The sequence below is a fragment of the Giraffa tippelskirchi genome, chromosome 1 (genome assembly GCF_054371585.1).
Source record: "Giraffa tippelskirchi isolate mGirTip1 chromosome 1, T2T-mGirTip1v1.2.pri, whole genome shotgun sequence".
Taxonomy (NCBI): domain Eukaryota; kingdom Metazoa; phylum Chordata; class Mammalia; order Artiodactyla; family Giraffidae; genus Giraffa; species Giraffa tippelskirchi.
This window is the reverse complement of record NC_137275.1, coordinates 179,674,981-179,701,972: the sequence shown is the minus strand read 5'-3', so window position 1 is coordinate 179,701,972 and position 26,992 is coordinate 179,674,981. Positions and strand designations below refer to the sequence as shown.

The 26,992-nt window shown below is 51.0% G+C and overlaps 1 protein-coding gene across 4 annotated transcripts in view; it reads left to right on the top strand.

Annotated features, from left to right (window-relative positions):
• The window catches only part of SHB (SH2 domain containing adaptor protein B), a 132,579-nt gene that overhangs the window by 45,376 nt on the left and 60,211 nt on the right, over nt 1-26,992 (top strand). For 2 of the 4 annotated variants that reach the window (XM_081510893.1, XM_081510908.1), the window contains exon 2: nt 3,075-3,195. In XM_081510893.1, coding sequence (XP_081367019.1) covers nt 3,075-3,195 — 121 coding nt within the window. Of the gene's footprint in view, nt 1-3,074; nt 3,271-26,992 lie in introns of all 4 variants that reach the window. The other 2 variants (XM_081510882.1, XM_081510900.1) reach the window with 1 other exon arrangement.

Sequence of the window (26,992 nt, the reverse complement as noted above, 5' to 3'; positions counted from 1 at the left end):
CAATTTTGTTTGAAAGCAAGAAAAGGCTTACCTGGGTTTTAGCCATACCTGGCTTCTTTTCTCAGAGAGGGGCAGGCAGTATGCCCATCCCAGGAGGCCAAAACAGTGAAAGATGTGTTAGGCAGCCACATCTAGTTAAGCAGCCACACTCAATAGCCGTCTTTCTGCTGCTCTCTTCCCTGGGGGAGTGGTGGGCCCAGTGGCCTGGGTTCCCCTCTCAGCTCTACACCTGCCCTGTGTAAGGCAAGCAGGCCATCTGAAGGGTCCACTGCCCTGTTGGGTGTTTGCCAATTCAAGATCAAAATCGAGGAAAGCTTCTCGTATACCTGAGTGGCCTGACCTACAGAGGGGTCCCAGTTGGCTCCCTTTTGCTTGAACTGTTTAATTAGATTTAAGGTACTTGTCCAATGATGGGGGCCTTTTAAAGCAAAGCAGTGTCCCTGGGCAGCTTGGATAGTGGCTACCCTTGAGGCCGGTGGCACATTGCATGGCTAAGCTCCCCACTCAACTCTCCTAACTCCTGGTTAAATTTTTACTCCAAAAACTAGAACGTGATTTTGTGAAAGGTCAGACAGCTCAGTGAGTGTTTGCCGAGTTTCACGTTGCTTAAACCTCAAATTCCCTCCCCTCTACCAACCTTACTTTGAAGTTTGAAAGGAAATTGATTAAATATTATACATTTTAGGAACCTTCCGATTTGCTTCTTAAACTAACAGAATTCTAAACTTTTTTTTTTTGTAAACGGAAGGATTTTCAACTGTCAGCAGGTATAACTGGAACCATATGTCAGCAGAGACCAGGAGCTTTCCCTGGTTTCAGGATTTGTAAATTCTTACTGAAACGGAAGCAAGCAGGGCAGGCAGCCTGAGGGCCCCTGTGACAGCCTGAGCTCAGATCTCATTTTAATTAGAAAATACAGATAGCGCCTGCTGAACCGAAGGCCTCCCAGAGCTCGCGTCCCAGGGCGAACAAAGATTTGGTTTGTATCCTGCTTGCCTCCGTGTTTGCAAATTACTGAGTACTTCCGGGAGGAGCTGGAATGTTGATTTCTAGATTACGCACCCCACCCCTTGCCCCCGGCACCCTCCCCAGCTAATCCCCTGTTCTCTTGGGGAAATATTAGCTCCCTTCCTCATTGAAGAATAGTAGTCGGAGGGTGTTCACGAAGAAAAGAGACTGCAAGGAAGGCGAGGATGAGAGACATGAGATTAGATGTCATCCACAGCAGGTTCATCATTTTCTCCATTGGACTTCTGGCTCCTTGAACTCTGAGACACAAAACCCTGCGCACCCCAGATCTGCATCTGAGCTGTTCTATAGGACAGTGGTTCACGTGTCTAATTTTCTCCCTAATGTGTTCTGCAAATGGTAGAGTAGAAATATCATATGGAAGACATGACGGGCCCTACCGCTCCTCTCCCCATCTCTCCCTGCCTGGTGTCATTTGAGTTCAGGGAGTCCCCAGAAAGGCCATGATTACAATGTCAGCATCTGGAAGCGCCCCCACTGGGACTAGAGCCTGACCCACAGCCGCTTCTGGGCAGTGGCAGCAGGCCCCGCACATGCTCAGACAGTGCTCCAGCCCTGGGTCTTTCACTGATAAGCCTGCCCTTGTTCAGGGAGCAGTGACTGCTGTGTGCGATGCCTCCCGCCGGCCCTCCTGGCCACACGCTGGTGACAGGGCAGCTGCCTGCGGTCCTTCTGCGGGCATCACATTCCGGGCAGCTGGAGGTCACTCTGCTTACCCGGCCAGGGCTGCTGCCACAAACTGCCACTTACCCAGCAGACAAAAGGGGATTTTTCCCTTCCCCTGGGTTTACAGGCCCCTCAAATGCCTTACATTCCAGGAGCTGGGTGAGAGTGGAGGCTCCTGTGGTTTCTAATTAAACCCACAATTTAAATAACAATTCATGAAACCCCAAAGGTTGAGAGACAGGCTAACCTGCCCCCTTCCTCCCAAGAGAGGCAGCTGGGTGGCCCTGGCTGGGAGGCTGAGGACTTGCCCTTTGCCAGATGTGGGACCAAAGGAGCCCAAGTCACAGTGAGTTTTGGTGGAGCGAGGGTGCATTGAAAAGGGACCTGCTTTCCCCTCTCGTGAGGGTGCCCCTCTCCTGAAGGTGAGGGGCACCGCCAATGAGAGGAAAGATTGCTGTGTTTGCTCTTAACCTGCAACTGGGAATTTTTACCCTTCTCTTGGGAAAAGAGAGAGCTTTAAAGTGTTAAAAATTCAGATTTTTTTATGGTCTCAGGGGACTCCCCTGGCTGCCCCCACCACCCAGCCCCAGGTGACTGCTCTGTTTGTTGTGGAACTTTTGTTGTTTTCTGGAATACAGACAAGTGAGGAGTCCAAGAAGAAGGCAGAGGAGTCAGCCGAGGGTCTCGGTTCAGCCCCCGTCTGCTCTAGACCTCAGTTTCCCCATCTATAACAGGAGGGTCTTCTGATGTGTGGGTTCCAAGGCCCTTGCTGCCCTTGGCAGTCTGTCTGGCCATCCCCGAGCTGCTCTTGTGTTTTCACTGGGCCTGGCTGGGGCCTCAGTCATCTTTGTAGAGCGTTGATCTCACCGAATTGTTGTCTGATTACCCAAGGCATGGTTGTGTTCCAGATTTGGGAAAGTGGAACGCTGGACATAATTATCTCGAGACAAGCTCTTCTATGCCTCAGCCAGCACCAGGAGCATGTCAGCATTTCTGGGCTTTCTGTGAGCTCCTTTCCAACTTTCCTCCGTTTCCATTCATTCCATTACACTAAGCAAGTCGCATCCTCTGAAGACGCCCTCCAGGTTCTTGCCTCTGTGCTTCTGTCCTCACTTCACTGTGCCTGGAGCAGCTATCCTGCCTGTGCAGGCCCAGGACCCTCCCTTAGGATGGAGCATGGCAATGTGGGTTCCCTGTTACCCCTGCAAGAATCAGAGCTCCCTGCTGGTGGGCACCAGTTCAGACTCCTGCCTCCACCTCCCTTTCCTTGCCCATCTGGCCCAGACTTGGTTTATATTTGTTGGAGCAAAGCCTGGCTGTGAACAGAAGTGAAGTAGAAAGCCACAGGTGAACTCACACTCTTGCCATCTTCCCTACAGGTGACCATCGCTGATGACTACTCAGATCCCTTTGATGCCAAGAATGATCTCAAAAGCAAAGCAGGAAAGGGAGAGAGTGCAGGCTACATGGAGCCTTATGAGGCTCAGAGGATCATGACTGGTAAGCACAGACGCTTGCAACTCCGCGGGGAGGTGGATGGATCACATGGTCACCCGCCAGCCTCTGCAGGGGAAGGTGTGTACTTTGGAGGTGGTGGTTGAGGGGGGTGGCACTGTGTTGAATCTTTACCACAGGTTATCTGTTCAGGTTTCACTGACCTCAGGAAGAACCCGGCAGGGCACAGTGACTGTCCAGAGATAGTAGGGTACTAAGTACAGTTCATCAAGAGAGGGACTGAGAAGTAAGTGAGAAGGTGGGGGGAGTTTCTCTTGGGAATTTCTAATTAAAAAAAGATACAGCTTTTGAGATGGAAAACTTGGAGCTTCCTAGAAACCAGGGCAATAAGAGAAACAGGCCGGGTTACCTTGCTTTTATTACTTAGTAGAAGGGGGCAGACTAGTTCATTAGGGACAAAGTTATCCCTGCCCCCATTCAAGCAAACCTTTGTTTTAGGACAGGAAGCAACTTAAAGCACCATGGTCTTTGTGGCAGGTTTATAGGAAACACAGAGACTTTTCTCCTATAACTGTTTTCCTATTGGCCCTTGATGATGAAACCTGTCAGAGCAGCAGGGTGGGGCCCAAGATAATGTGGCCGGGTATCCTGGGGGGTCTGTTTTCACCAGAATAAAACTTGGAACATCTTTTAAAAAAAAAAGTTTATTTGGCTGCACTGGGTCTTAATTGTGGCATGCGAGATCTTCAGTCTTTGTTGCAGCATGCGAGATCCTTAGTTGCAGCATGTGGGATCTAGTTCCCAGACCAGGGATCGATCGAACTGGGCTGCCTGCCTTGGGGAGCACAGAATCATAGCCACTGGACCACCAGGGAAGTTCCAGAGCATCTTTAAAGAATAAACAGATATCAGATAGCGGCCGTCTTGACAGACCCCAGGCATGGGTGGGTGGTAGGGAGATCACAAGCAGGGGAGAAACCCTCCATGAGGGTCCCCCTGGCTCAGGAGGATGGTCCAGGCATGGAAGAACACCTGTGGTTTGGCCTGCTCTGACCCTGAGCAAGACAGTGATGTGAGCAGGGGCACCATGTACTGCAGACCACAGGCAGGTGGCCCTGAATTCTGAGTCCTGTTGAGTTGGTGCCCTGTATGTCTCAGGGTTTGGGATTCGGGTGCCTCCTTCTGTGCTCCTCTTATTGTTTATTTGGTGTTCATGTTTTTGAGCACATTCCCCTGATTCCTTCTGAATTTAAAGGAGGAAGGGAGGGACTTCCCTGGCAGTCCAATGGTTAAGACTCTGTGCTTCCGCTGATTGGGGAGCTAAGATCCTGCATGTGGTGTGGCCAAAAAGTAAAATGAAAAATAAAAGAACATATTGAAGAGAAGAAGAAGGAGAGGGAGGAGGAGGAGAAAGGTAAAGGAAGCACCAGTTACTGAGCTCTTAGCACACGCTGGGCCTGTGTTGAATGTTTGATCTCCAGCTGCAGAGACCCTCTAGGATAATTGCTGAAGAATCTGGGTATGAGTCCAGGCCCTGCTTCCAGGTCTCTGCCTCATGTTCTTCCTGCTCATGGAAAGCAATTCTCTGGCTACCTGTGTAGGCTCCAGAACACCTGGCTGCTTTGTGAGGGGCTGAGGCAGGAAGCAACTGGTCAGACTCCTGAGGGCCACCTCTTATGCCCTCTCCCATCTTCCTGGTCTCTCTTGGCAGAGCAGCCTCTGTGGGCGCTCTGACATATATGCTCATTAAGCCTCACCGTGTCCTTGCAAAGGAGGTGTTGTCTCATTTCACAGGTGATGGAGACTCTGGACAAGTCACTTCTCTGGGGTCCCATCAGCAAAAAAGGGAGAAGGCATTACAGACTCCAGTCTTGCATCTTCAGAACATGGGGGTGGGGAGCTGACAGGGGTAGGTGGGAGCATCTGCCGCGAGCCAGACTTTGGGGAGAGTCTGCAATTGCTCAGCGTCTTTGGAGTGGAGCCGGGCTCCTCCTGGGTGCTGCCGGGGACCGCAGCTGTAAGGAGCTGATTTGCCAGGTGGAATTGTCCTGAGGGACTTTGGCTTTTTAATGAGGCACACCCACAGGGGCCAGGTCCCTCGCAGGGCAGTTTGAGTTTACCAGAAACCTGTTAAGATCTCAGGCATTCTCTCTCCCAAGGAGCATCCTTCTATTTGCTGCTTTGTGCTTTCTTCGTACCTTGGAGACTATGCTCAAATTTACCCACGTTTTTATGTTTTTAAGGAAATAGGTGATTAAACTGGACATTTTCTAGGTGTTATGACCTTGCAGCAGCTCTCTTTGACTTGGAATTCTTTGTGTGTAACATCACCATCACCGCAGTGACTGATGGCGGGGGTGGGGGCTGGGTTAGCCAACACCATGTAAGTGTTCCAGGAAGTAGCTCACTGGGCTGCCGTGAAGCTCCCAGGGGAGGGGAGGTGACAGAAGTGGATGCTGGGGATGGCAGCCGAGTAAGGGGTGGCACAGAACAAGTTACATTCAACCTTTTAGGGTGACCTTTCTTTTTTTTTGATGCTGTAACATTTATGTGTATGAGTGCACGTAGCTTCTAGTAATGGGGCAGGTCTCTTTGGTATGTTAGAATAACGCTCCTAGGACAAGCACGGCCTCTCTGCCTGAGATGGCGTGCCTCTCTGTACTGGTCTGAAAGGAGACCAGGCTGATGTCAAGCAGATCTGGGATGGCCACTTGCCACCAAGTGGGCCTCAGTTTCCCACTGAGAAGCAGTAGCCTTAGAGTGGACAGTCAGTAGTACTTGTAGCTGCTTTTGGCTGTGAACTAGCTGTTTTGACCCTGGGCAGCATGTTCTGTGACTCTGTTTTTCCTGGTTTAAGGAAGGATAGGTCAGTAATAACAGCAGCAGCAGTAGAGGCCACTGCCAAGTCCTCTCATACTTGTTTACAGCACTTGGTGTGAATTCTCATTGGATCTTCACCATTACTCTTTGAAGTGTAGGTGCCCATTGCCCTGATAAACTAAGGCACAGAGATATTAGTAATTGCTCCAAGGCAACATAGCCAGGTAGTCAGTTGGGGATGCTGTCTGCCAACACCCTGTTTAACAACTATATAGGACTTCTTCCCAGGGTCTGTCCAGCTTGATTTTCAGACTCCTTATCATGGTCCATGTGGCCTATGATTAACTGGCAAGGTTTTGTTCTCCACAGTCTTGGCACTGCAGCAAGCGGTAGAGAGCTTGTGGGAGGTGTGATTTGGTGAACAGAGAACTCAGCCCAGCCCATTGGCTGTAGCTAGGATGGAGTGCATGGAGAAGCATGCCTGTTTTTCCAGGGGCTCCTCTTACCCACTTCCCTCTTATCTGCTTCAGCTTACCCTCTCCCATCGGCTCCCCTTAGTGTCACCCACAGGATTTAGGTTGTGGCTCCAAAATGGATGCTCAGGTCTCCATGGAGCCTCAGAACCCATGTATGTCTGGACCTCACTTTTTGTCCTGATCACCTCTCTCACCCCATCAGCAGCTCTGGAGATAACACCTAGGTGTTAAGGAGTTAACACCTAGGGCTCTATGGAACCCAGTTGGAAAGCTAGTGACCCAGTCCCAGCTTTCCTTTTTATAGGTGGGGAAACTGAAGCTCAAAAAGGTCATGATCCTTTTGAGATTTTTTTAAACATTCTGGTTAAATATGAAGCTACTTTGTGAAGTACTGAGTTGCCTGTCCCTAGAGGTATCCAAGCAGAGGCAAGACAACCAGCATTGGGTGATGACATGAAAGTAGTGAAGTCTCAGGTGTGTGGTTGGTTCAAGCTACCTCTTAGGTCTGTGCCAGCCCTGAGCTCCAGGATGTCCTGATTCACCGTGCCCTGCCCTGTCATAAGACACCTAGGAACAGTCCCACAAACGGAGCACCTGAGACCAGCTCTGAATAGGAGAGGATCTGGTTAGGGCTGGCAGCTTCCTTTCTCAGTGCCAGCCTGACTCAGCAACTGTTCAGTCCTGGTTCCCCATTTCTTCTTCCTTGGCCCATCCCTTGAGGTCAGGTTCTGGTCTTGACCTTTTCCATGTGTGCACTGAAGAGAAAGGATCATACCACTTCTTGGTTTCCATCCTGCCCCTGTGTCTACCTTTAGTGTCCCCAGGCCAAACCTCCCACTGAGTTGGTAGAATAAGGCCACCCCTCTCCAAAACCCTGCTTTGCAGCCCATTCACTCCTTCTTCCCTGAGGCTTGATCCTGGGACTTGAGGGCTCCAGATGCACAGAGACACCTACTGATGCAGAGGGAAGGGTGTCGGGCTGAGTCAGGCCCACTGGGGTAACTGTGTGGGCCAAGGTGCTTAGCTTGTTGGGGGCCGCATTGTAAAACAAGGCATGTAACACTGATATGAGTCTTGGGTGGAGGAACAAACTTCGTACATGTGCTTGAGATTGTTGATATTGGGGGCAGAGGGCCTGTTTGGCCCTTCACGTGGTTTTCTGTGCTGCTGAATTCTCTGACCAGTCCCCGTCGGGACCCTGCCCATTTGGAGTGCATGCATGCATACTCAGCTGCTCAGTCATGTCTGATTCTGCGATGCTATGGACCGTAGCCCGCCAGGCTTCTCTGTTATGGGATTTCCCAGGCAAGAATGCTGGAGCAGGTTGCGTTTCTAACTCCAACCCATTTGGAGGTGAGTGGCCAAACAAGCAGGACGCTGGAGCAGTTGGTTCCCAGGTCCTTTGCAGTACCCTTGGTACCCGGAGCCCTTGCCAAGCCCTGCTGTGTTGGCATCTGGACCATGTAGCCTAGGCAAATACTGCCTCTGCCTCTGGGAATATCTGTGAAGCATGGAGATAGGCATGGACCCGGGGGCTGGTTGGTGCATGGAGGTGAGCAGTAAACCTCTAGGAGTTCAGAGCAGAGACAGCAGCTTCTGGTTGGGCCATCCCAGTTGGGTGGGAGGTGAGAGTGGTGGAGGTGAGAGCTGGGCCTGGCAGCCAGGCAGAGGGAAGACCTTGAACAAAGGCATGGAGGTGTGGGAACTCTCTGCCCAAGAGGAGTGGCAGGAGATGAGGCTTCTGATAGGATCCTGATAGGAAAAGCACGGGGCAAGAGCATGTAAAGACAGATCAGATCATCAGGCCCTTGTTAGCCTAAAGGCACAGAATATTTCTCACCCAGGATCCTTCCTCCCCAGGCCTTCAACCCCAGGAATTCTCAGAGGTGCCCACAGTGATGGTGGTGACAAGGAAGGTGGTAGTTTGTTTTTTTAGAGGGCTTTCCTGTGTGTCAGGCACTGCTCCAAACCCTTTCCCTGATGCACTCATTTGGTCCTCCCAAGGAACCTATGAGGTATAAGTACTACTATCATCCCCATTTTACAGATGAGAACACTGAGTCTCAGAAAGGTTAAGTAAACAGCAGAACCAGGAAAAGCAGCACCCTCTGGAGCCCCTGCTTTTAGTTAAAATGCACTCTCATCTGTCCTGGACTCCCAGAGGGTCTGCAAAAATAACTGGGAATTTTACAGTTATTTAGGCCTCATTTTGAGGTGACTCCCCCCACCCACCCCCCATCCTATATAAAATTGTTCAAGGTGTCATCTGACAAGATGAATCATATAAGCATTAGTTGAAAGCATTTCATATAATTTTTAATATGTAAGCAATTATACATTAAAAAGTCCTTAGCATGTTTTTATTATAAAATCAACTTTATAGCATAATGAGAGGAAATTAAAAGAAAACCATTTCACACAGAGCCCTGATGCTCACGACTTGCCTTATGCCCTTTTAAACTCCATGTGCTCATGGGCACTCTCCAGGTAAAGCCAGTTACTGATTTGATTTGATTTGATTACTATTATTTTTGGCCATGGCATTCAGGATCCTAGTTCCCCGACCAGGGATTGAACCCGTGCCCCCTGCAATGGAAGTGTGGGAGTCTGGCCCCTGGACTGCCAGGGAGGTCACTGATTTTAAAGGTGGAGGTGGGGGCATCCTTTCGTATCTTCTTATCCTCTGGCATGGCCTCTTCTGGTGGCAATGTGCTTTCTGAGAGAATGATGGTTGTGTACCACTTTCAAGTCTCTGTACTCCAGTGGTGGCCTGTTTCTGGAGGAAGGAGGCAGGAATGTGGATTCTAGCCCTGGCTCTGCTCTGGTCTACTGTGTGACCTGAGGCAGGTTGCTTCCCCTCTCTGGGCCTAAGTTGCCTGATCTGAAAAATCAGATTCTGCCTTCTTCCCTGAGCTCAATGAGGGTCTTTATAAGCCCTTAGGTTCCCTAAATTTGTGGTCACATTGGGCTTCTCTGGCTGTCCTGGGCAGGGCTGACACCCCCACCCCCACCCCGCCACCACTGCCCTCCTCATAGCAGCAGCCCAGCTCTTGCCAGGTTGTGAGGAAGAGCTGGCGTGGCACCGTCCCAGGAGCTTCAAGTCTGCACCCTCTGGACGGCCACCTCCAGATGCCATTCCTGGAGCTGCTATTCTTGAATCCCAGAATAAAATCCCCAAACACTAGCAAATGCTTCTCAGAGAAGGCTCCCTCTGAATCTTGACTGGCCATCAGAGAGAGGGGCCACCTCCTGCCTGAGATTTCTGCCCTCCTTATATGTTCACTGTCATCTCCGCCCTCTCGCTTGAGGCAATCCTTTTTTTTTTAAACTGAAGTATAGTTGATTTACAATGTGTTAATTTCTGCTGTACAGCAAAGTGATTCAGTTACACATATCTATACATTCTTTTTTAAATATTCTTTTTCATTATGGTTTATCACAAGGTAGTGAATACAGTTCCCTGGGCTATATACAGTAGGACCTTGTTATATCTATTCTCTGTATAAGAGCCTGAGGCAGCACTATTTTCCTGTCTTTTTGGTAGTGGGCAAGTAAAGGGCCTTTCTGTCTGGGCCCCTGAGCCCAGGCGCTTCCTAGTTCTGCAGCACCCATGGACCCTGCTCCCAGGATATCTGTGCACTTGTCTCGCCTTCTCACCTGGCCTCCTCCACACAGCCCTGCTACCTGAACAGTCTCCACACCCTTCATTCCCCTCACCCTGTACAAGCCTCACGCTCCTTTCCAGCCTGCCTGCTCTGCTAGTCGCCTCAGGCTCCAACCTGTCCTGGGGAGGGGTGGTCACAGGTCTCCACCAGCTGGGGGGTGTCAGAAGGAGCTGCCCTTAAAGAGCAATCTTTCTGCTGAGCATCCTCTTTCCACTTGAGGCCAAGAGAGGGGCACAAACTGGCCCGAGTCACACAGCCGCAAGCCACAGAGCAGGTCTCTTGACTTCTAACATGAGGCTCCTGCCCTGGTTTTGAAATGTTTGGAAACCTGCCCAGGCACTCTCCTGCCTGACAGATAGAAGGCTTGGTCATGGATGTGCAGAGTTCCCTGGCTGGTCTATCATTTACCAGAATGACTTACCTACCAGACAGGAAGGAGATAATCAAGTGTAAATAGATTTTGGATTAGTCACCCAATGACTTTCCTGTTCTTGAGAAACAGCACAGCTCACACACACGCCCAGTGGTGCTCACCTGCTGAGCTCCAGGACTGGAAAGGCCGGGTGGAGAGAGGAGCTGCTGAGGAGGACAGCAGGAAGTCCAGGTTCCCATGGTGACCAGCGGGCCCACGCTGGCAGTCGCTTCCTCTTCTCTCACCCCATGTGCCCCTTGCCCTTTTGACCCTTGACATTGAGCTTGTTCAGCTTTTCAGGAAAGTTGCGACAGGAATGGGACAGGCCATGGACAGCTGACAGTCAGTGATGGCATTCCTGCTGTGTGCCAGACCCCAGCCTCTGCCCTCCAGGGGCCCCTTGTCGCATGGGGAGCTTGACAAGGACTCAAACACTGGTGTCTGTAGTATAAAACAGGCCAAGCAGAATGACACTGAAAAGAGAGCAGAGGAAGGGGCGGTAAGGGGTCCTGAAGACCAGGGTGGACTGCACAGCGAGGGGGCACTAAGCAGAGCCATATTTGACATCTTGACTAAAAACTGTCTTCCCGTTGAGGCCTTCCCTGGCCACTTACCTTAAATTTCAACCCATCTGCAACATTTCTTGCCCTTCCTTCTCTGCTTGACTTTGTTGCTTAACTCTGCTCACTATTTAACACACTTCATCCATTTATAGTCTGTCTACCACTAAGATGTGGGTTTCACAAGGGCAGAAATGTCCGCTTCGTTCCTGCTGTAACCTCAGTAGCTAAAGTTGTATGTGGCACAAAGTCGGGACTCAGTAAATAGTCATTGAATGTCTAAGGCTGTTAATTAATTCCAGGGACCAGGGGTTGGGTAATAGACATGCTGGGGTCCCCTCAGGAGCCCAGAGACATCCCATCCTCCTTGAAGGGTGACAGATCTGGAAGTCCCAGTTTAACCAGTTGCTGAGTCGGTGAGGAGGCCGAGAAGGACCTGGCTTGACCTTGGGTGGGAGTTGGGCAGGAGACACTTGGTGCCTTGTTCCATCCTGGAGATCAGTTCTGTCTCCGTGCTGCGGGGCGCCCTGGGGTCTCCAGTGGTGCCTCTTCCCTCTGCTCCCTCCCTGGCTGAGAGCTCTTTGAAGGCAAGGACTGGGTGTTACCCATCCTTACATCTCCTCTGGGCCCAGTACCTATTTACCAGGTGAATGAATGAGCCCAGGAATACAAGTCTAGGTGGAGAATCAATGAATGAAAAGAAAGCCAACAGTAAACAGCTACTTGCTGTAAACAACTTTTTCTATTTTGCCAAGACACAGTTGTCTGAAGTCACAAGGGCTTAGTCAGGGAGCCATGTGCGATGCATGTGTTCATTGGATGGATGTTTGCAGACATCCACTGTGCGTTGGCACCATTCTGTGCTCTAGGGGTTGAGCAGTGAACAAGCCGAGTCCCTGTTCTTGTGAAGCTTTCGCTCTGGGTGCAGGATCAAAGGAGAGTGTTACGTAACCATGATTCCCATAAACTCATTTCTGGGAACTCTGGTCCTGGGAGATCTGTTTCTCAGACACTCTGCGGCCTCTGGGCACTGCAGCTCAAGGGCTTTCTCAGAGTCAAGGGCAGAATGGAGATTTATCCCCATTGCCCTGGCCACCTTCAGGAGGCAGGATGGTCTCGGTGCTGTCTTTGGGGTTAGAGGGGCACAGCTCTGGCTCAGGGGCTGGCTGCTGTGTTCCTCTCTCTTCTTGGCCTCAGGGCAGCAGCACGAACTCTAGGGGTTGTCATGAATTTTCCCAGAACAGCAAGCCCCATCCTGTGTGCTGGCACCAGCCTTGTAGGTGTGAGGTTCCAGACCCCAGGAATGCAGCACCTAATTCCTCTCTGTCTCCTGGCAGCTGTGAGAGAAACGGGCATCCTCCCAAAGGTGGAAATGAAGGAATGGGAATGTGAAATTAAGGACCTCACCTCCCCACCCCTGCCTCTTGCCCTTTTGAATTCCAGAGAGACATTAAGAAATCTGAAGGCACGGAGACTGATGAGAATGTTGTCCAGAAGTAGATGCCAGGCAGCTGGCAGCAAAGCTCCTGCATCCCCTATCCACCCAGCAGCGCATCTCGGGTGTGGGCAGAGCACGGAGGCTGTGGGGAAACACCACCCACCCTGGGCAGGTTAGGAAGCTGTTGAGGAAGTCACGCTGCCTGGGTGCGTAGGATGGATTAGAGCAAAGAGAAGCAAGAGGCAGGGTGACTGGTTCTTTGGTTCTGTGGCTGCGACAGTCATCCGGGCCAGGGGGCTGAGGCCAGAGCCAGGGCCGGGGCTGTGGGGTGCTGTGGGTGGGAGCAGGTGGATGGATAGAAGAGCTTGCCAGTCGGGTGCAGTGGGTGAGGGGAGGGAGCAGCTGGGATCCTGGGGAGTGGGAGGATGAGCATGTCAGTTACCCAATGGGGCCTGTCTTATCTGAGAAGGGGAGGAAGGTTCTCAGGGGAGGATTCAGTGGGTTCAGATGTGGCACCTTTGCGTTCCATGTGTTTGGAGGAGGGCCCCCGGGGAGAGGAGCTGCTTGGCAGGGCCTATCCAAGGAGACTGCTCACCATAGTTTCTGCTCCTCCAGAAGCCTGAAGAGGGAGATTAGTGATTTGCCCTCACACCCTATTATTTGACTAATTAATTAGTACCCTCCTCTAACTAGGGCTCAGCTTGGCTTTCTGCAAGTTTGTAACGATGACAGAGTGCTGTATTTAAAGGGCTCTTTTCTAGATTTTGCTGAGAATCTCCTTAAGGCACCCGGGAGGAAGCAGTGCCATTATTTCCATCTTGCAGATGGGAAAGCTGAGTCATGGAGGCTCCCTGGAATTGTGCCCAATTCCAGGTCCCCTCTCCCTGTGGGGTCAGTGCCTGGCTGCTTGAGGGAAGGATGCTAAGTAACAATGGGTTTGCATTTTTTTTTTGATGCAACCTTTCTGTCTGTGGGACAACTTGGCAGGTGCCTGAGATCTATTCCTCCTCCACCTCCTAACCCTTCTCCTCCTCCTGGGTAATCCGGCCTTTCAACTCTCACCTAGCTTGGTTCTGTGTGTTTTCATGGTACTCTGCCTCCTTTTTGGTCCTTTTCTGACACTGGCAGTGTGAGCACAAATAAATAAAATGTCTTTTTTCCCCTCCCTTCCAGAATGCATGCTTCTAATTGTACCTGGCGACCTGAAAAGTGATGTACTGGAGAAGGGGTCACCTCCTGGGACCCAAGCTTTTCCGTGGGCTCCACAATCATCTCTGTGCAATCTTGCTGATACAGAGCTTAACACATTGCTTTGTAATTTATCTGCTATGTTGGGGGCTCCTGGATGGCAGGGACCACAGGGCTTGGAACTCTTGTTGTCAGACTGTTGGAGCCCAGCGCTTGAGATATTGGCCTGGAACTTTCTGTTGAAGAATGTGCCCAGGTCAGAATGTGCTGGTTTGGGTGGAATGTTGCAAAACAATTGATAAACTCTCCCTGCTTCCCTGGTGGCTCAGACGGTAAAGCGTCTGCCTACAGTCTGGGAGACCCGGGTTCAATCCCTGGGTCGGGAAGATCTCCTGGAGAAGGAAATGGCAACCCACTCCAGTATTCTTGTCTGGAAAATCCCATGGACGGAGGAGCCTGGTAGGCAACAGTCAGTCCGTAGGGTCGCAAAGAGTCGGACACGACTGAGCGACTTCACTTTCTTTCACTTCTTTCCCTCCAAGGTTATAGGCTTCCAGGTCCAGAGCTGGGTCTCACGCCCTGGCCAGCTCACCCCTTGGTCCTGGTCACTGGGTCCCCCTCCTGTCCCTCTCTCTGATCCTGGGTTCAGCCCACTGCCTGTGCCTCTGTAGGTTCACTCCCAGGCCTTGGGTCTCCATGCGGGGACCAGCACAGACACTCGTGTCCCCAGGCCCCAACCTCATCGTCCTCCAGATTGGGAGTCCTTTCAAGTCTGCGCTTCCCTCGTCACCCTCCCTTGGCTCAGGGTGTCACCAGCTGCCCCTCCCCCTCCCCGTCTACCTGGGCACCCGAGTGTCTGAACCCTGGTCTCCCTCACATGACCAGCCTTCCTCATACCTTTCTTCAGCACCAGCATCCTGCCTGCCGAAGCAGGGACATCTTTGGCCTCACCCACCTGACCCTGCCAGCAAGCGGGCCTGGCACAGTGCCAGGTGGGGGAGAGTCTGCTCCTGTCCATCTCTTCTTCACTGGGCTCCAACTCTAACTTGGTGCTTTGCTCATGCTCTGCCTCCCCTTCTGACCCCAGCCCAGCCTGCCAGCTCAGGGTCGCCCTGCCCTGAAGCCCTCCCATCCCAACCACTAGCTTCTTTCTAATTCAGAACTGACCGGTCAGCCTTCCATCAGGAACCTTGTCCTGCAGAGCACCCTCCTCACCCTCCCTAAGGCCCAGGGAGGCAGTACCTGGGGCTGTTTCCATTTTCCTGGCTAGGAAGCCCAGAAGCAGTTGAGTAGCTACCAGGGGCCATGAGGGGGTTTTCTGGCATCCTGGGAGCTGTGTTCTGAAGGCCAGGCAGGGCTGGGGGGCAGGGGGAGGACCCTGGGCTGAGGTTGGTGGAGAGGGACAGGCAGTCATCAGGTCAGACTGGATGGATCTGTGGGGGTTAGTTCCCACCCCCCTCAGTGACAAGAAGCAGAAACCTGAAAGTGGGGGCTACAGTGCTCCAGACACAACTTCACTGAAAAACAGCCAGTGGACTCCACCAACCCCCTACCCCCTACCCCCAGCCCCACCCCCGCCTTCCCTGGCGTCTTCTAGGGCTTTATTCCCACTTCCTAGCTCAGAGCTGCTTCTTCGGACAGTCTGCTAGGAAAAGGGTTAGTGCTGGCCCCGCTGCTCTTGGGGGGAGGGGGAGGGTTGGTTGGAGGGTAGGGTGGGTGGTATCAGCTCAGCAGCCCACCTTTACCCTAGCTTTGCCTGGGCTTTTGTGCAAAGGAATCTTGTTGAATTGAGCCTCAAAGGAAACTGGCAATGTTCTTATGATTTTCATAATTTGCACCCAAAAATTAGGAGGAAGGGTTTGTTTGTTATTAATACACACAGCCTGTGTGCCCCCTAGACTTGAAACTAATTTTCATCTGGACAAAGATATGCTATGCTGTAAATCCCGAAGCTCCTAGTGCGAATGAAAAGTTCCAGGCTGCCCTCTTGGCCCCAGCCCCTCACCCTGCCTCAGTCCTGAACATTCCCAGGAGAAGGGCTGATTCTCTGAGCCTGAGACCAAGGAGTTAACCTCGGTCTACAATAACACCACACAGAGTTCAGGTCAAAGTCAGCTAGAAATGGACCGCAGATTTCAAATGAAGTGCTACTTGCAGTGGACTCCAGGCTATGGGCACCAACTCCCGGGGAGGCTGTGAAGCCCAACGGTTTCATGCAACCAAACCAACCAAACCTGCGTCTCTGTGTCTCTTTCATTGGTGGGCGGGTTCTTTACCACTAGCACTACCTGGGAAGCCCAGATAATCTGCCTGCAATGCAGGAGACCCAGGTTTGATCCCTGGAGCAGGGCATGGCAACCCACAACAGTATTCTTGCCTGGAGAACCCCATGGACAGAGGAGGAGACTGAGTGCTCAAGTCAATGTTCAGAGGACTCTGTTGGTGGACACCAGGGGAGAGCTCTGTGTGCCAGTGAGCATGTGCCCTCCAAGGGAACCAACCCGGGTTCCCTCTGGAGCCACTGGCCCTTCTTCCTGCTCTTAGGTCTGGGGACCATGTCCCCAGACACCTGGTCTCATCCTGCAATAAGGCGGGACTACAGAGGACCCCGCTGTCCTGGACAAAGCTTCCAGGTCACACCATCCAAAGTGCTGACTACACAGGAGCCGCCCAAGGCTCCGGGACAGGGCTGCCTGGGCCCTCCCATCCACAGCCTGTGTGTTTTGCTCACACAGCGTGAGGAGAGGCGCAGTTGCATCGGGAAAGAGCCCCGGGTTTGAAACTAGACGCGGAGCTATAATTATCATCTTTAATTACACGACAGTGCCTCTGCCAGGGAGACATACTGGACAATTATCTCCTCTCCTGACAAGGGTGGTTCCATTTCCCTTTATAAGTACTGACATAAACAGCACACACGCACTTTGGATTTCAGAATTATGAAAGGCCCATTCAGAGTTGTCAACAAGGACCCCTGGCTTCTTTTCCTGGAGAAAGTACCCAGCCAGGTGGAAGCCATGCAAGTGCTTTCTTGCCTGCTGCTGAAAAAAAAAACGCCAACTTACCTCGCATTGACTTGATCTCTAGCATTAGAAGAAAAGAACACACCTTTTTCCTAATGCTTAAAAAAAAGAATAGCAAAAAACCACATAACAATAGCCCTTCTGTTGATGACCTGAACATATCCATGCTCCTTTGATTCTCACATCACCCTGGGGAGGTAGACAGGACAGGACATGTGTTTATCCCTGTTATGTAGGCGGGGCTATGAAGACTCGGAGAGGTTAAGGCACTTTCCTGAAAACACACAGGAAACCAGGGCTGGAGCCCAGTACCTGACCATAAGCCTGGCTTCCGCACACACAGTGCAGTTTCTGTGATTCATTTCGGGAGCTTCTTCACCCCTGGTGCTCTGGGGCACTCAGGGGGCAAGAGAAGCCGTTCTGGCTCAGAGTACCTTGCACATTAGAGGGGTGTGATGAAGGCGGCCTGCAGTGACTCTGGAGGACAAGCCATGCTAGACTCCCCAGATGACAGGTTAGCCCCATGTTGCAGACAGCATCCTGCTTGCCTCAGAGCAGGTCCACCAGGGCAGGAGCGTGCAGGAGACATGAAGGCTTCATGGAACACCCACCCACGCTCTCTGCCCCCAGCTCTGCTCTCTGGCGGCCAAGAGGCCCCTCACCTCTGCTGGTCTCGGAAACATGAAGAGTGTCAGTCCAACACCCTGCCCTCCACCCTGGGTCAAGATAAGGGGCAGGCCGCCCTGAAGATGTGAGTTCAGGGCCTTCCAACGTCAGTTTGTGTCAGTCAACATGGGGAAGCCAGGGGAGGTAGGTGTTGCAAATGCAGATTCCCAGGCCTCGCACCCATATACACTCTCACTGGGGCCCAGGAATCTGCCTTTTAGTAATAGCTGGCTCCGTGACTCTGGAACAGATGGTCCCATGTTTTGAGAGGCTTCACTTTAACCTGAGGTCTCTTTCAATTCCTGGCAGTCTGGTCTGGTCTGCCAGCAGCATTGCGCTCCTTGACTTCTTGCCTCCTTCTCTTTCTGCCTCTTCTGCAGAGGCATGGACATCCATTCTGGTATCTCATTGACACCCCCACCTCCCTTGCAAGTCCTGAGCACTGGGGGCTACAGAGAGGAGCAGAAACCCCTCCTCTGGGAGTTGTCAGTGGCAGGGGGACAGCCTTGCAGACTCATCGTGTTAGTTTCACAGAGCTGTGACCTTATGGCTAGAATATTAGAAATCTGTGAGTGACTGGATTAGACAGGGCCAGGGTAGAGGGTGTTTTGTGGTTTGGTGGGGTATCGTGAGCTGAAGGACTCCGGAGCTCATCCCAGCTCCACGGCCTCCTGGTTTAAGCATGGGCAAGGCACTTCCCCTGTGGGCCTCAGTTTTCCCATCTCTAAAGTCAAAGCTCTGACCTGGTCACAAGGAGATTAAAGTGCTAATCTCCACTGGTGGTGGCAGTAGCAGCAATAAGACACAGTGGAATCCCACAGAGCCCCCTGACCCCGGCACTCGACCCCCCACACAGATGCCCTCCCGGGCACTGCCGGCAGGGCTGCAGCCTTTGTTCTCTGTCATCAGTCACCACTAGACCGCCGCACGGCCTGTTTCACCCTGCAAACCAGAGCTCAAGCCACACCAGAGATCCTGGGGGCTGTCTTTCCAGAGAAGCCTGCTTCCAAATGGAGCAGATTTCACCATACCTACTTTTTTAAAAAATCTTTTAAAATATACATTTTAAAAGGTTGTCATTTTGCACGTACATCATCCTGTAAAGAGGAGGGGCATTTGAGCTCCTGGGTCCCACATGTCCCCAGGGCACACATCAGGAGAGCTCTCAGGGAGAGGAGGGACCTGTCGAGGATCAAGTGAGGGGCCACAAGCCAGCCTTCCTGCTCACCCTTCCCAGATCCCTCCTTCTTGCTGTCCCCAGATGATTTCCCTGGACATGGCCCGATGATGTTACTCCCCTGTTCAAACACCTTGACCGAGCCCCACAGACCCAGGCTTTCCAGGTCTTCCTCAAGCCATGCCTCCTTCTGCACCCAGCCCCTCCCAGGGACCCCAGACTCCAGGCAACACCTCTGCTCTCCTGCATCGGTTTTCACCGTAACCCCCTTCTCCCAGGAGCCATCCCCTGGCTTCTTGTCCCCCACAGGACTCACATAGTGCTTCTACTCCCTCTTTCCTGTTCTTGCTCTGGGTCCCAACTGAGCTCCTCTTTCCTCCAGCAGCCTGGACCAGGCCTGAGTCATCCCCCAGAGTCTAGCATGGGGCCCTGCACTCGGGAAGAGCTTGTCGAAATGGGATGAAAACAGGCCTTTCCTCTGCACGCGTCTGAGGCTTGCCTTTGAAGTTGGTGTGATGGCTGCAAACGTAATCGTCAGTTGGGCTCTTAGAGCTCCTGTTTGTCCCTGAAAAATGAGCACTCACACACAAATAATGATTTTGAGGCTGTTGGAGCACACGCTCTCCTGAATATGAAAACAGGCGATGCAGAAAACAGTTGGCCTCACTCTGGGGGAGATATCACAAGTCCCCAGAGTGTCTGCGGCTCAGGGAAGTTTACAGTTTATGGAGCCGTTTGTGGTCTGGAGGTCCAGGCTGTGGGGTAACAGTCTGATCTCACCTTGGCCCTAGTGCCTCCCCGTCCCTCCGAGCAGCCGGCTGCTGGTCACTAGTGCCTTGAAACTGTAGCGGTGAGATCTCAGAGCAACAGGAACACTAAATCCCCTTTACGTGTTTCCCTTTACAAGAATGCAGGTGAGCAGGGCATCACTTTACAAGGGAAAAAAGCTCTGCCCAGCAAAATGCGGCAAGATGGCTTCCCTGTCTCCTGACCTTGTTTTTGTTATGCTGCGTGGATACCAGGCAGAAACCATCCTGAGGGGTGGTGGGCCTTAGAGGGGCCAAAGGAGGGTGGCATTAGACATTGCCCTCTGGGCCTCTAGGGTCAGCCACAAAAAGATGGCTGTGGCGGTGGGTGGGGGCGGGCTGGCAGGACTTCAGGAGCATTTTAACCTGCACCAGTCATTTTGCAGCACTGACATAAATGAGACCCTGGGAGGTACCGACATCTCTTGGTCTTCACTTCGTTGGGTGGCAGTCCTCGCCAAGATGGCACAATCTCTCGGGTTCCAAGGGAAAGAGGCAGGAAAGGCTTCCCAAGAGGTGAAGCTTGACCCAAGTCTTGACAGATGAACCAGCTGGGAGGAGAGGACCCACCAGTGGTTTCATGGGTACTTAGCTGGGCCCTGAGGAGGTTCAGAGGTGGGTGCTATGTGGGGAAGGGGGTGAGACAGCCTGTGCCACCCTGAGAGTGAAGAGAGCAGTCCCAAGTGGCTGGTGTGGCTGCAGCTTCAAGGCTTGTGGAGAGCATATGGGAAGATGAGCAGCTGGCGGGTGCTTGATGGCCAGGTCCCAGAAGGCTTTCTGAGCCCCTGAAAGGAGTTTGGGCTTTACCTCAGTGACTGTTGGGAGTTACTGAACTGTAACCCACCCTTCATCCACTACCCACCCATCAGCTTATCTTTCCCCTGTATCAGTTGAGCACCTACTGGGACCAAGTGGCCAGTGGGCCCCTTGGAGAACACAGATCGATCCCATTGAGCCTCTGCTCTAAAACTGAGGTCAAGTTGGAAAACTAAGTCTAGGATAAGAAGTTGGGGACACAGAGTCCTGTGGCAGTTAAAACCAGCACTGGAAGAAATGTCTTGAGGCCTTGCATTGATTAACTGACGCGTGAATAGGCTGGGTCATCAGTGCTAGAGTGGGCAGCAGAGGGGCAGAATGTCTCCCTGGGGTATCCAGGGGCAGCACTTGAAGAAGATGAGCTCAACCTGGTCTGGAAGGCCTCGGGGAGCTGAAAGGAGAGGTAATTACTGGTGGGGGGCCTGGGGTCAGGAGCAGGCGGTGACCTTGGCCCCTGGCCTGATACAGAGTGCACATGCTAACTTTGTGATCCTGGACATGCCCAGCATTCAGAGGATGGGGAGCCAGCTGGTGTTTGTAGAAATGAATGTTTCAGATCCTCACCTAAGTGTTAGCTGACCTACCAAATATTTTTTAAAGAACTGCTGCACTATTGAAGTTCTTAAAGCAGGCTTCTGCCATCTGGGCACCTATGCACGTAATCACACAGCCAGGCCACGGGGCCTGAGTTAGGGACCCTCCATCCAGAGTTAGTTAGCCTGCAAGGCTGTTCTTCCAACATGCTCCTTCTGCCTCCTGAGCAGACTTGCCCTGGGAGCCCCAGCTGAGCTTGAAGGCTGTCATGCAGACAAGAACCTGGGAAGCTCTTCTAGGGCATGAGGGCAGAGGTGGGCTTCAGATCCTCCTGAAAATTGAGACAGCCAATCAAGCCTGTGGACAGGTGGCCCACTCCACATCTGCTCCCACCTGTGGACCATGGCTGGCTGCGGGCACACAGAATGGCTGTGGTCATTCCAGCTTGGGCATTTTTCAGAACAGCCATGTCAGATTGCCCACCACATAGAACAATCTCCATAAAGTACCCGGCACATCTCGTTTCAAATAGTGGGAGCTTTCTGGTGAACCCTGCAAGAGGAATTAGTTGCAAATTAAACCCCCAGGAAACAGAATGATTTGACCTATTGTGTAGACTTGTTGGACGCGAGCCAGTTGGATGTTGAAAGACGTCTGCCTGGGATGATGATTTGGCTCTTAGAGTAATTGGTCTTGAGCCGTTCCTTCTGGCAGATGTAAGGGAGTGCCGTGGAGGGTCCTATGGCAGCGACCTTCCTTATAGAGTGGATGAGAAAAATTCAAGCACCCTTTTCTCTGTTCCCCCTTCCCTGCCCCCCACAATGTCACTCCCACTATTAATGTCCCCAACCTTGTCAGTGAGGAAAGCAAGCCAGGAGGAGGGAGTCTTCCTCTGACTGAGGATGAATGAGATTTTCATGAACGTGGGTGACAGAACATGGTCTTAGGTAACCGAAGGCACCTCAGCAGGATCCCCAAGGCCCTGTCCTCCATCAGACTCAGAACACACCGTGACCACTGCCTTCAGGGGGGTGTTTTTACAAACCGGCTGAAGGATGCAGTGGTCAGCCCACTGAGTTGGCAGGAAGACTGAACAGCAGAGCCTTTTCAGAGTCAGCGGTGGGCAGATGGTTGAGGTACCGGGCCCAGAGGCCAACAGGTTTAAACGCCAGAGGAGAGCTTGCCCTGAAAACGGGTTGAGAAGTGCCTCCAGGAGGATGGACATCCCTGGTGAGGCACGGCCTCTTTGTCTCACTGGGATGGATGAGCGTGGAACCCTAGCGGAATTGTGGCTGGTGCTTCTGTCGGGGGGATGTGAGAGAAATCTGAAGTGCAAGCATGTGATGTGACAGCTGCCACTCCCACCCCTCCCAACTCCTTCCCCTCTCACTGCCCCCACCTCCATTTCCGAGCCAGTGAGGAAGCTTGTCTGGCAGCACCAACTCAGCTGTCATACCACATCAGTTTTTGTAGGTTCCTAGCTAGTGGAAAAGCGCCAAACGTGAGCAGATGATGTACTTAATGAAACACTCAGGAAGAAAGCGTCGGTTCCAGTTACTGGGGCCTTTCTCTATAACATCAAGGCACTCTTTCCCCGGAGTGTTTCTGAATTGTTCAGTGATAGGTGCCAGGCCAAAAAATGTGTCATGTTTCTAAACCCTGGAATCAGATCATGTCATTTCAGAATCTTGCCACACATGGTAGGAGTCTTCCTTTGGGGGATAAAAATGGAAAATATTGAATAGTGAGGTAGAAGTTGATTCTGTTTGCTCAGCACCACTGAGAGGCCTGGCACATGACTGAAATTACAAAAGAAAAATGAAATGGGACATCTTCTTGTGGATGTAAACTGATGGAATGGCGAGTCATTTATACCAGATGTCAGCCAGAAACAAGGCTGTGTATGTGTGCACATGTCTGTATATGCTGCTCTAATCTGTAACGTCTGCATAGAGTTTTATGGTTTATAAGGCTGTCTTTATAGCCTTTGTCTGGTTTTATTTTGTAACAGCCCCGTGGAGTTGATATTAATATTTTCCCTGCTCCACAACAGAGGATGCTGAGGCTCTAGTGGGGCAAGTCGAGCCCCAAAGGCTGTGAGCTGATAAATGGCAGAACCGGGTCTTGAACCTAAGACTGCTGAGTCTGGTTCCAAAATGGATACACTGGTCGGTCTCATAGCTTTTAGTACCTGCATTATTGGGCTTCCTCGGTGGCTCAGACAGTAAAGAATCTGCCTGAAATGTAGGAGATGAAGGTTCGATCCCTGGGTCAGGAAGATCCCCTGGAGAAGGGAATGGCAACCCACTCCAGTATTCTTTCTGGGAAAATCCCATGGACAGAGAAGGCTGGCGAGCTACAGTCTGTGGGCTCACAAAGAGTCGGACACGACTGAGCATGCAGGCGCCATGCACCTGCATTATTGGGGGATGTGGGAGGCTAATCCTTTGCATTTTTTCCACGAGTGTCAAGTTTTGAAGCACACTAGAAGACAGGGAAGGCAGAAGACAATGCTGTTTTCATGTGCAGCACTCTTCTCTCATTACTCACTGGGTTGAGTGATGTCATCCGGCTCTTGAGGAGCTGGAGGCCCAGAGAGGTTGGAAGACTCACCAGGGCACACAGCTTGGAAGTGGCCTGAATATAGGAGTCAAGTCCAGATCCCATAGACGCTTTCTACTCTCTGTGCTGCTGGGTTGCTATTATACAACCATATGTAAATATAAAATGTGAAAAGGAAGGAACAGTATGGAAAAGGGTGATTTAGTAAATAATGAACAAGTGAGGTCAATCAGCACCTAGTGCTGAGTCACTTTACAGATGTAGAAGCTGCAAGGAGCCCAGGGTCTAACTGGCCATGAGCTCTGCCAGGCTTTTGACCTTCAGCCCAAGTTCTGCCTCTTGCCCACCAGCTTATCTGAGTTTTCTGCAAGTCTTTGAGCCAACAGATAGGAATGCTCTTGAGCTGATCTCCGTCCTCTATTGCCAGCTTCATAGTTGGAAGAGAACTTTAAATTCCAGACTGTGGCAACCCCTCCCTACCGAGTGAGACTGCAATCTCAGGCTCATTTCAGAAATTCCGTATTTCTCAACTGTGAGTCTGTGTTAGTTCGCCAGTTATTTTTAGGTGGGAACTTTATATTTTCTCTTTTATACCACTTTGGCTTCCCTGGCTAACAGGGGTTATATTTTCTGTCTAGCAATAATGTTGGAGCTACCTTATTTTTAGCTTGGTTCATTTTTCTTCCTGTAATTTCTTTTTTCTTTGAATTTATTACACACTCAAATAGGCTTTCCTTCTGGCTCCACCCCCCAACTCCAGTTCTCATTCACTGGGTCCTAAGACTTAATCCAAAGGCAAGTGCTAAGCCTTATTTTGTTCCAGGAGAAAGGAAGAAGAGTCTTCAGCAAGTCTAGAATATCTCTTGTCACATGGGCTGCTGCTTGTCATTTTATTGAGAGTCTCTTCACCTATCACTCACCCAGTGTGCCCTTGACAGGAAATACTTTTTACCTCTGCACTCCACCCCCACCCCACCCCTACAGAGAAAACCTACTGACCAGAGTGGTGTAGGGGACTGCTAGACTGCTAGAGGGCCTAGCATGTGAGCACATGACTATGCATGTGTGTGTACACGTATGTGTATGCATAGGAATTTGTACATGTAAGTACACACACACATAGTGCTCCCCAGACCCTGTTTCCATCTTTGGCACCTGTAGCATTTGATTCTGGCTCATGGGCACCCCACAGATAACACTTGGAGTAGGACCCATGGTTAATATGATATGTTGTCATCATTTAGTTCATGCCCCCCTGCATGCAGTGGCAAGACAGCAGTGAGAATGCAACCTAACACTTGACTACTAACACTGGGCTAACTAGCCCAGCCTCCTGGCACAGGATAAGGTGAGGCGGGGCAGACCTGAGTCTCTGCTCACCTCTTAGCCTCCTCAGAAGCTCCCCATTGCCTCTCCACTGAAGTGTGACCCTCTTAACCTGGTGGTACTTAAGCAGGTGACACACATAACTACAGAACCTCAGAGAAGACTGTATTTTAGGTTGTGAGCTTCTTTAGGACAAGGACCAGGCTTGACTCGGAGAAGGCATTGGCACCCCACTCCAGTACTCTTGCCTGGAAAATCCCATGGACGGAGGAGCCTGGTAGGCTACAGTTCATGGGGTCTCTAAGAGTCGGACACGACTGAGCGACTTCACTTTCACTTTTCCCTTTCATGCACTGGAGAAGGAAATGGCAGCCCACTCCAGTATTCTTGCCTGGAGAATCCCAGGGACGGCAGAGCCTGGTGGGCTGCCGCCTATGGGGTCGCACAGAGTCAGACACGACTGAAGCGACTTAGCAGCAGCAGCCAGACTTGACTGATCAGCATTTCTCTATAAACCAGTGACACAGGGGCTCTGTAGGCAGAGCGAGCAAGTGAAAGAATGAACCAGTGAAGCAGGTTGTTGTGTCCAGACCTGTACCCTTGCCCACTTGCCGTGTGGATTTCTGGTGTCAGGATCTCATTCCGCTTCCTAAAGCACCTTTCTTGTGTTGGAGGAGCCAGAATCCTGTGTCACTCCTCTGGATAAAAACTTGTCAGGCTGCTTATAATCCCTTCTGATGCCTTTGGCAAGGAGCCGTCTTTCAGAAGGCACCCTCTTTTTGGAGCTGGGCTTCGAGGTCTAGACCTGCTTGCCTGAGTATCTGTTCCCCCAAAAAGGGCAGCCTGCTTGCTATCACACATCCCAGGTTGATTATGGTCCACTGCTTGCCGAGCAGTGTTGGTTGAAGGGAATTACCTTGACTCATCACTTGGAAGAAAGGATAACAAGCCCCCAAGAGGTGGGGGGGCCTTTGCAGTGAAACCACGGGTCCCAAATAGTGATCAGGCCTGCCCTTGTAGCTGTGTTTTAGGAAAGCTTTCATTGTTTGTGGTTGCCGAGACTGTAACTACAGTTCTTTAATGTGTCTTTAAACATGGAGTGCCTCCCCAGATGACCAGGGCATATCTGGGAGCTGTGTTATAATTAAAATGTACATCTTCGTGTTAGAAACCAAAACATGATCTCCTCCAAACTCTTATTTCCTAAACTTCAAGTGTGTAAACATGACACGAAATGGTAATTGTTTAAAAACAGTTACAGAAGCAGAAGCTGTTGATTGGAAGCCTGTTCCACAGGAATGTTAAGTAGGAGATGAAGGAATTCTACAGACGTGGTGCTTCCCGGAAACAGCAGGGAGCGAGAAGGACAGCGTGCATGGACTCTGATGAAGGCACGTGTGACAAGTCCCAGTCCCGCCCCTGACCTCACTTACCTGTTCTTCCTGTTTCAGTCTCAGTTTCCCCATCTGTCTTGCAATTACTATAAAGCTGCTGGCACCAGGCCTGGTTCAAAGTAGACCCTCAGCAAGTGCTGTCACGAACAATAATAATAAAGTGCCACATTTGCACGTGAAATTTCCTTTAAAAAGATTTTTTAACTATTCCATTAAAAAACCATGTGCTCTGGTAGGAAAAACATATAGACATATAGAAAATAAAAAATGAACTGTCTCTTCAGAGACAAGAATTGTCATTAATAATTTGTTTTGTATTCTTTTAGCCCTTTTCCCACTGGCTTACAAAAATACACATCTCTACATAGTACCAGCAATTCTTTTCCTACATAAATGCTATCCTACTAGACATCGTTTTGCATTACAGATCTTGTCCAAGGTCATTAATCTGAACCTTTTAGACTAGTTAGAACCTTTTGACTGGTTTTATAATGTGACTGTAACACAGCATATTCAGTTGTTCCCCTATTTATATACTTTTAACTCATGTCAAGTTTTTTGTTCTTACATTCTGCAGCAAACAGCCATGTGCATTTATTTCTGCCTATTGGTCTGGGTATTTCTGTAGAATTGATTTTCAGAAGTGGAACTTGAGGGCTAACGGTATTTAATTTTTGTTAGATTCACCAATTTTACCTCTCGAAAGGTCATTTCCAGTTTATCCTCCCTCCAACAGTCTATGAGTCTAGTTCCCTTCCTAAGGTAAACAGATGTTTTAAAAATATTTTTCACTGTGCTAAATTCTGAATTTGCAAAAGACTGCACATTGTTCTTTCCACCAGTATGTACAGAGGGTCTGTAGAACCTCCTTCTGTGTTAGGACCCGCAGAGGATGTGTCAGAATGGGTTGGACTTGAACTCGGCCCTCAGAAGCTGGAATGAGCATGAGGGCTGAGTGTGCTGATGACTAGAACTGTGG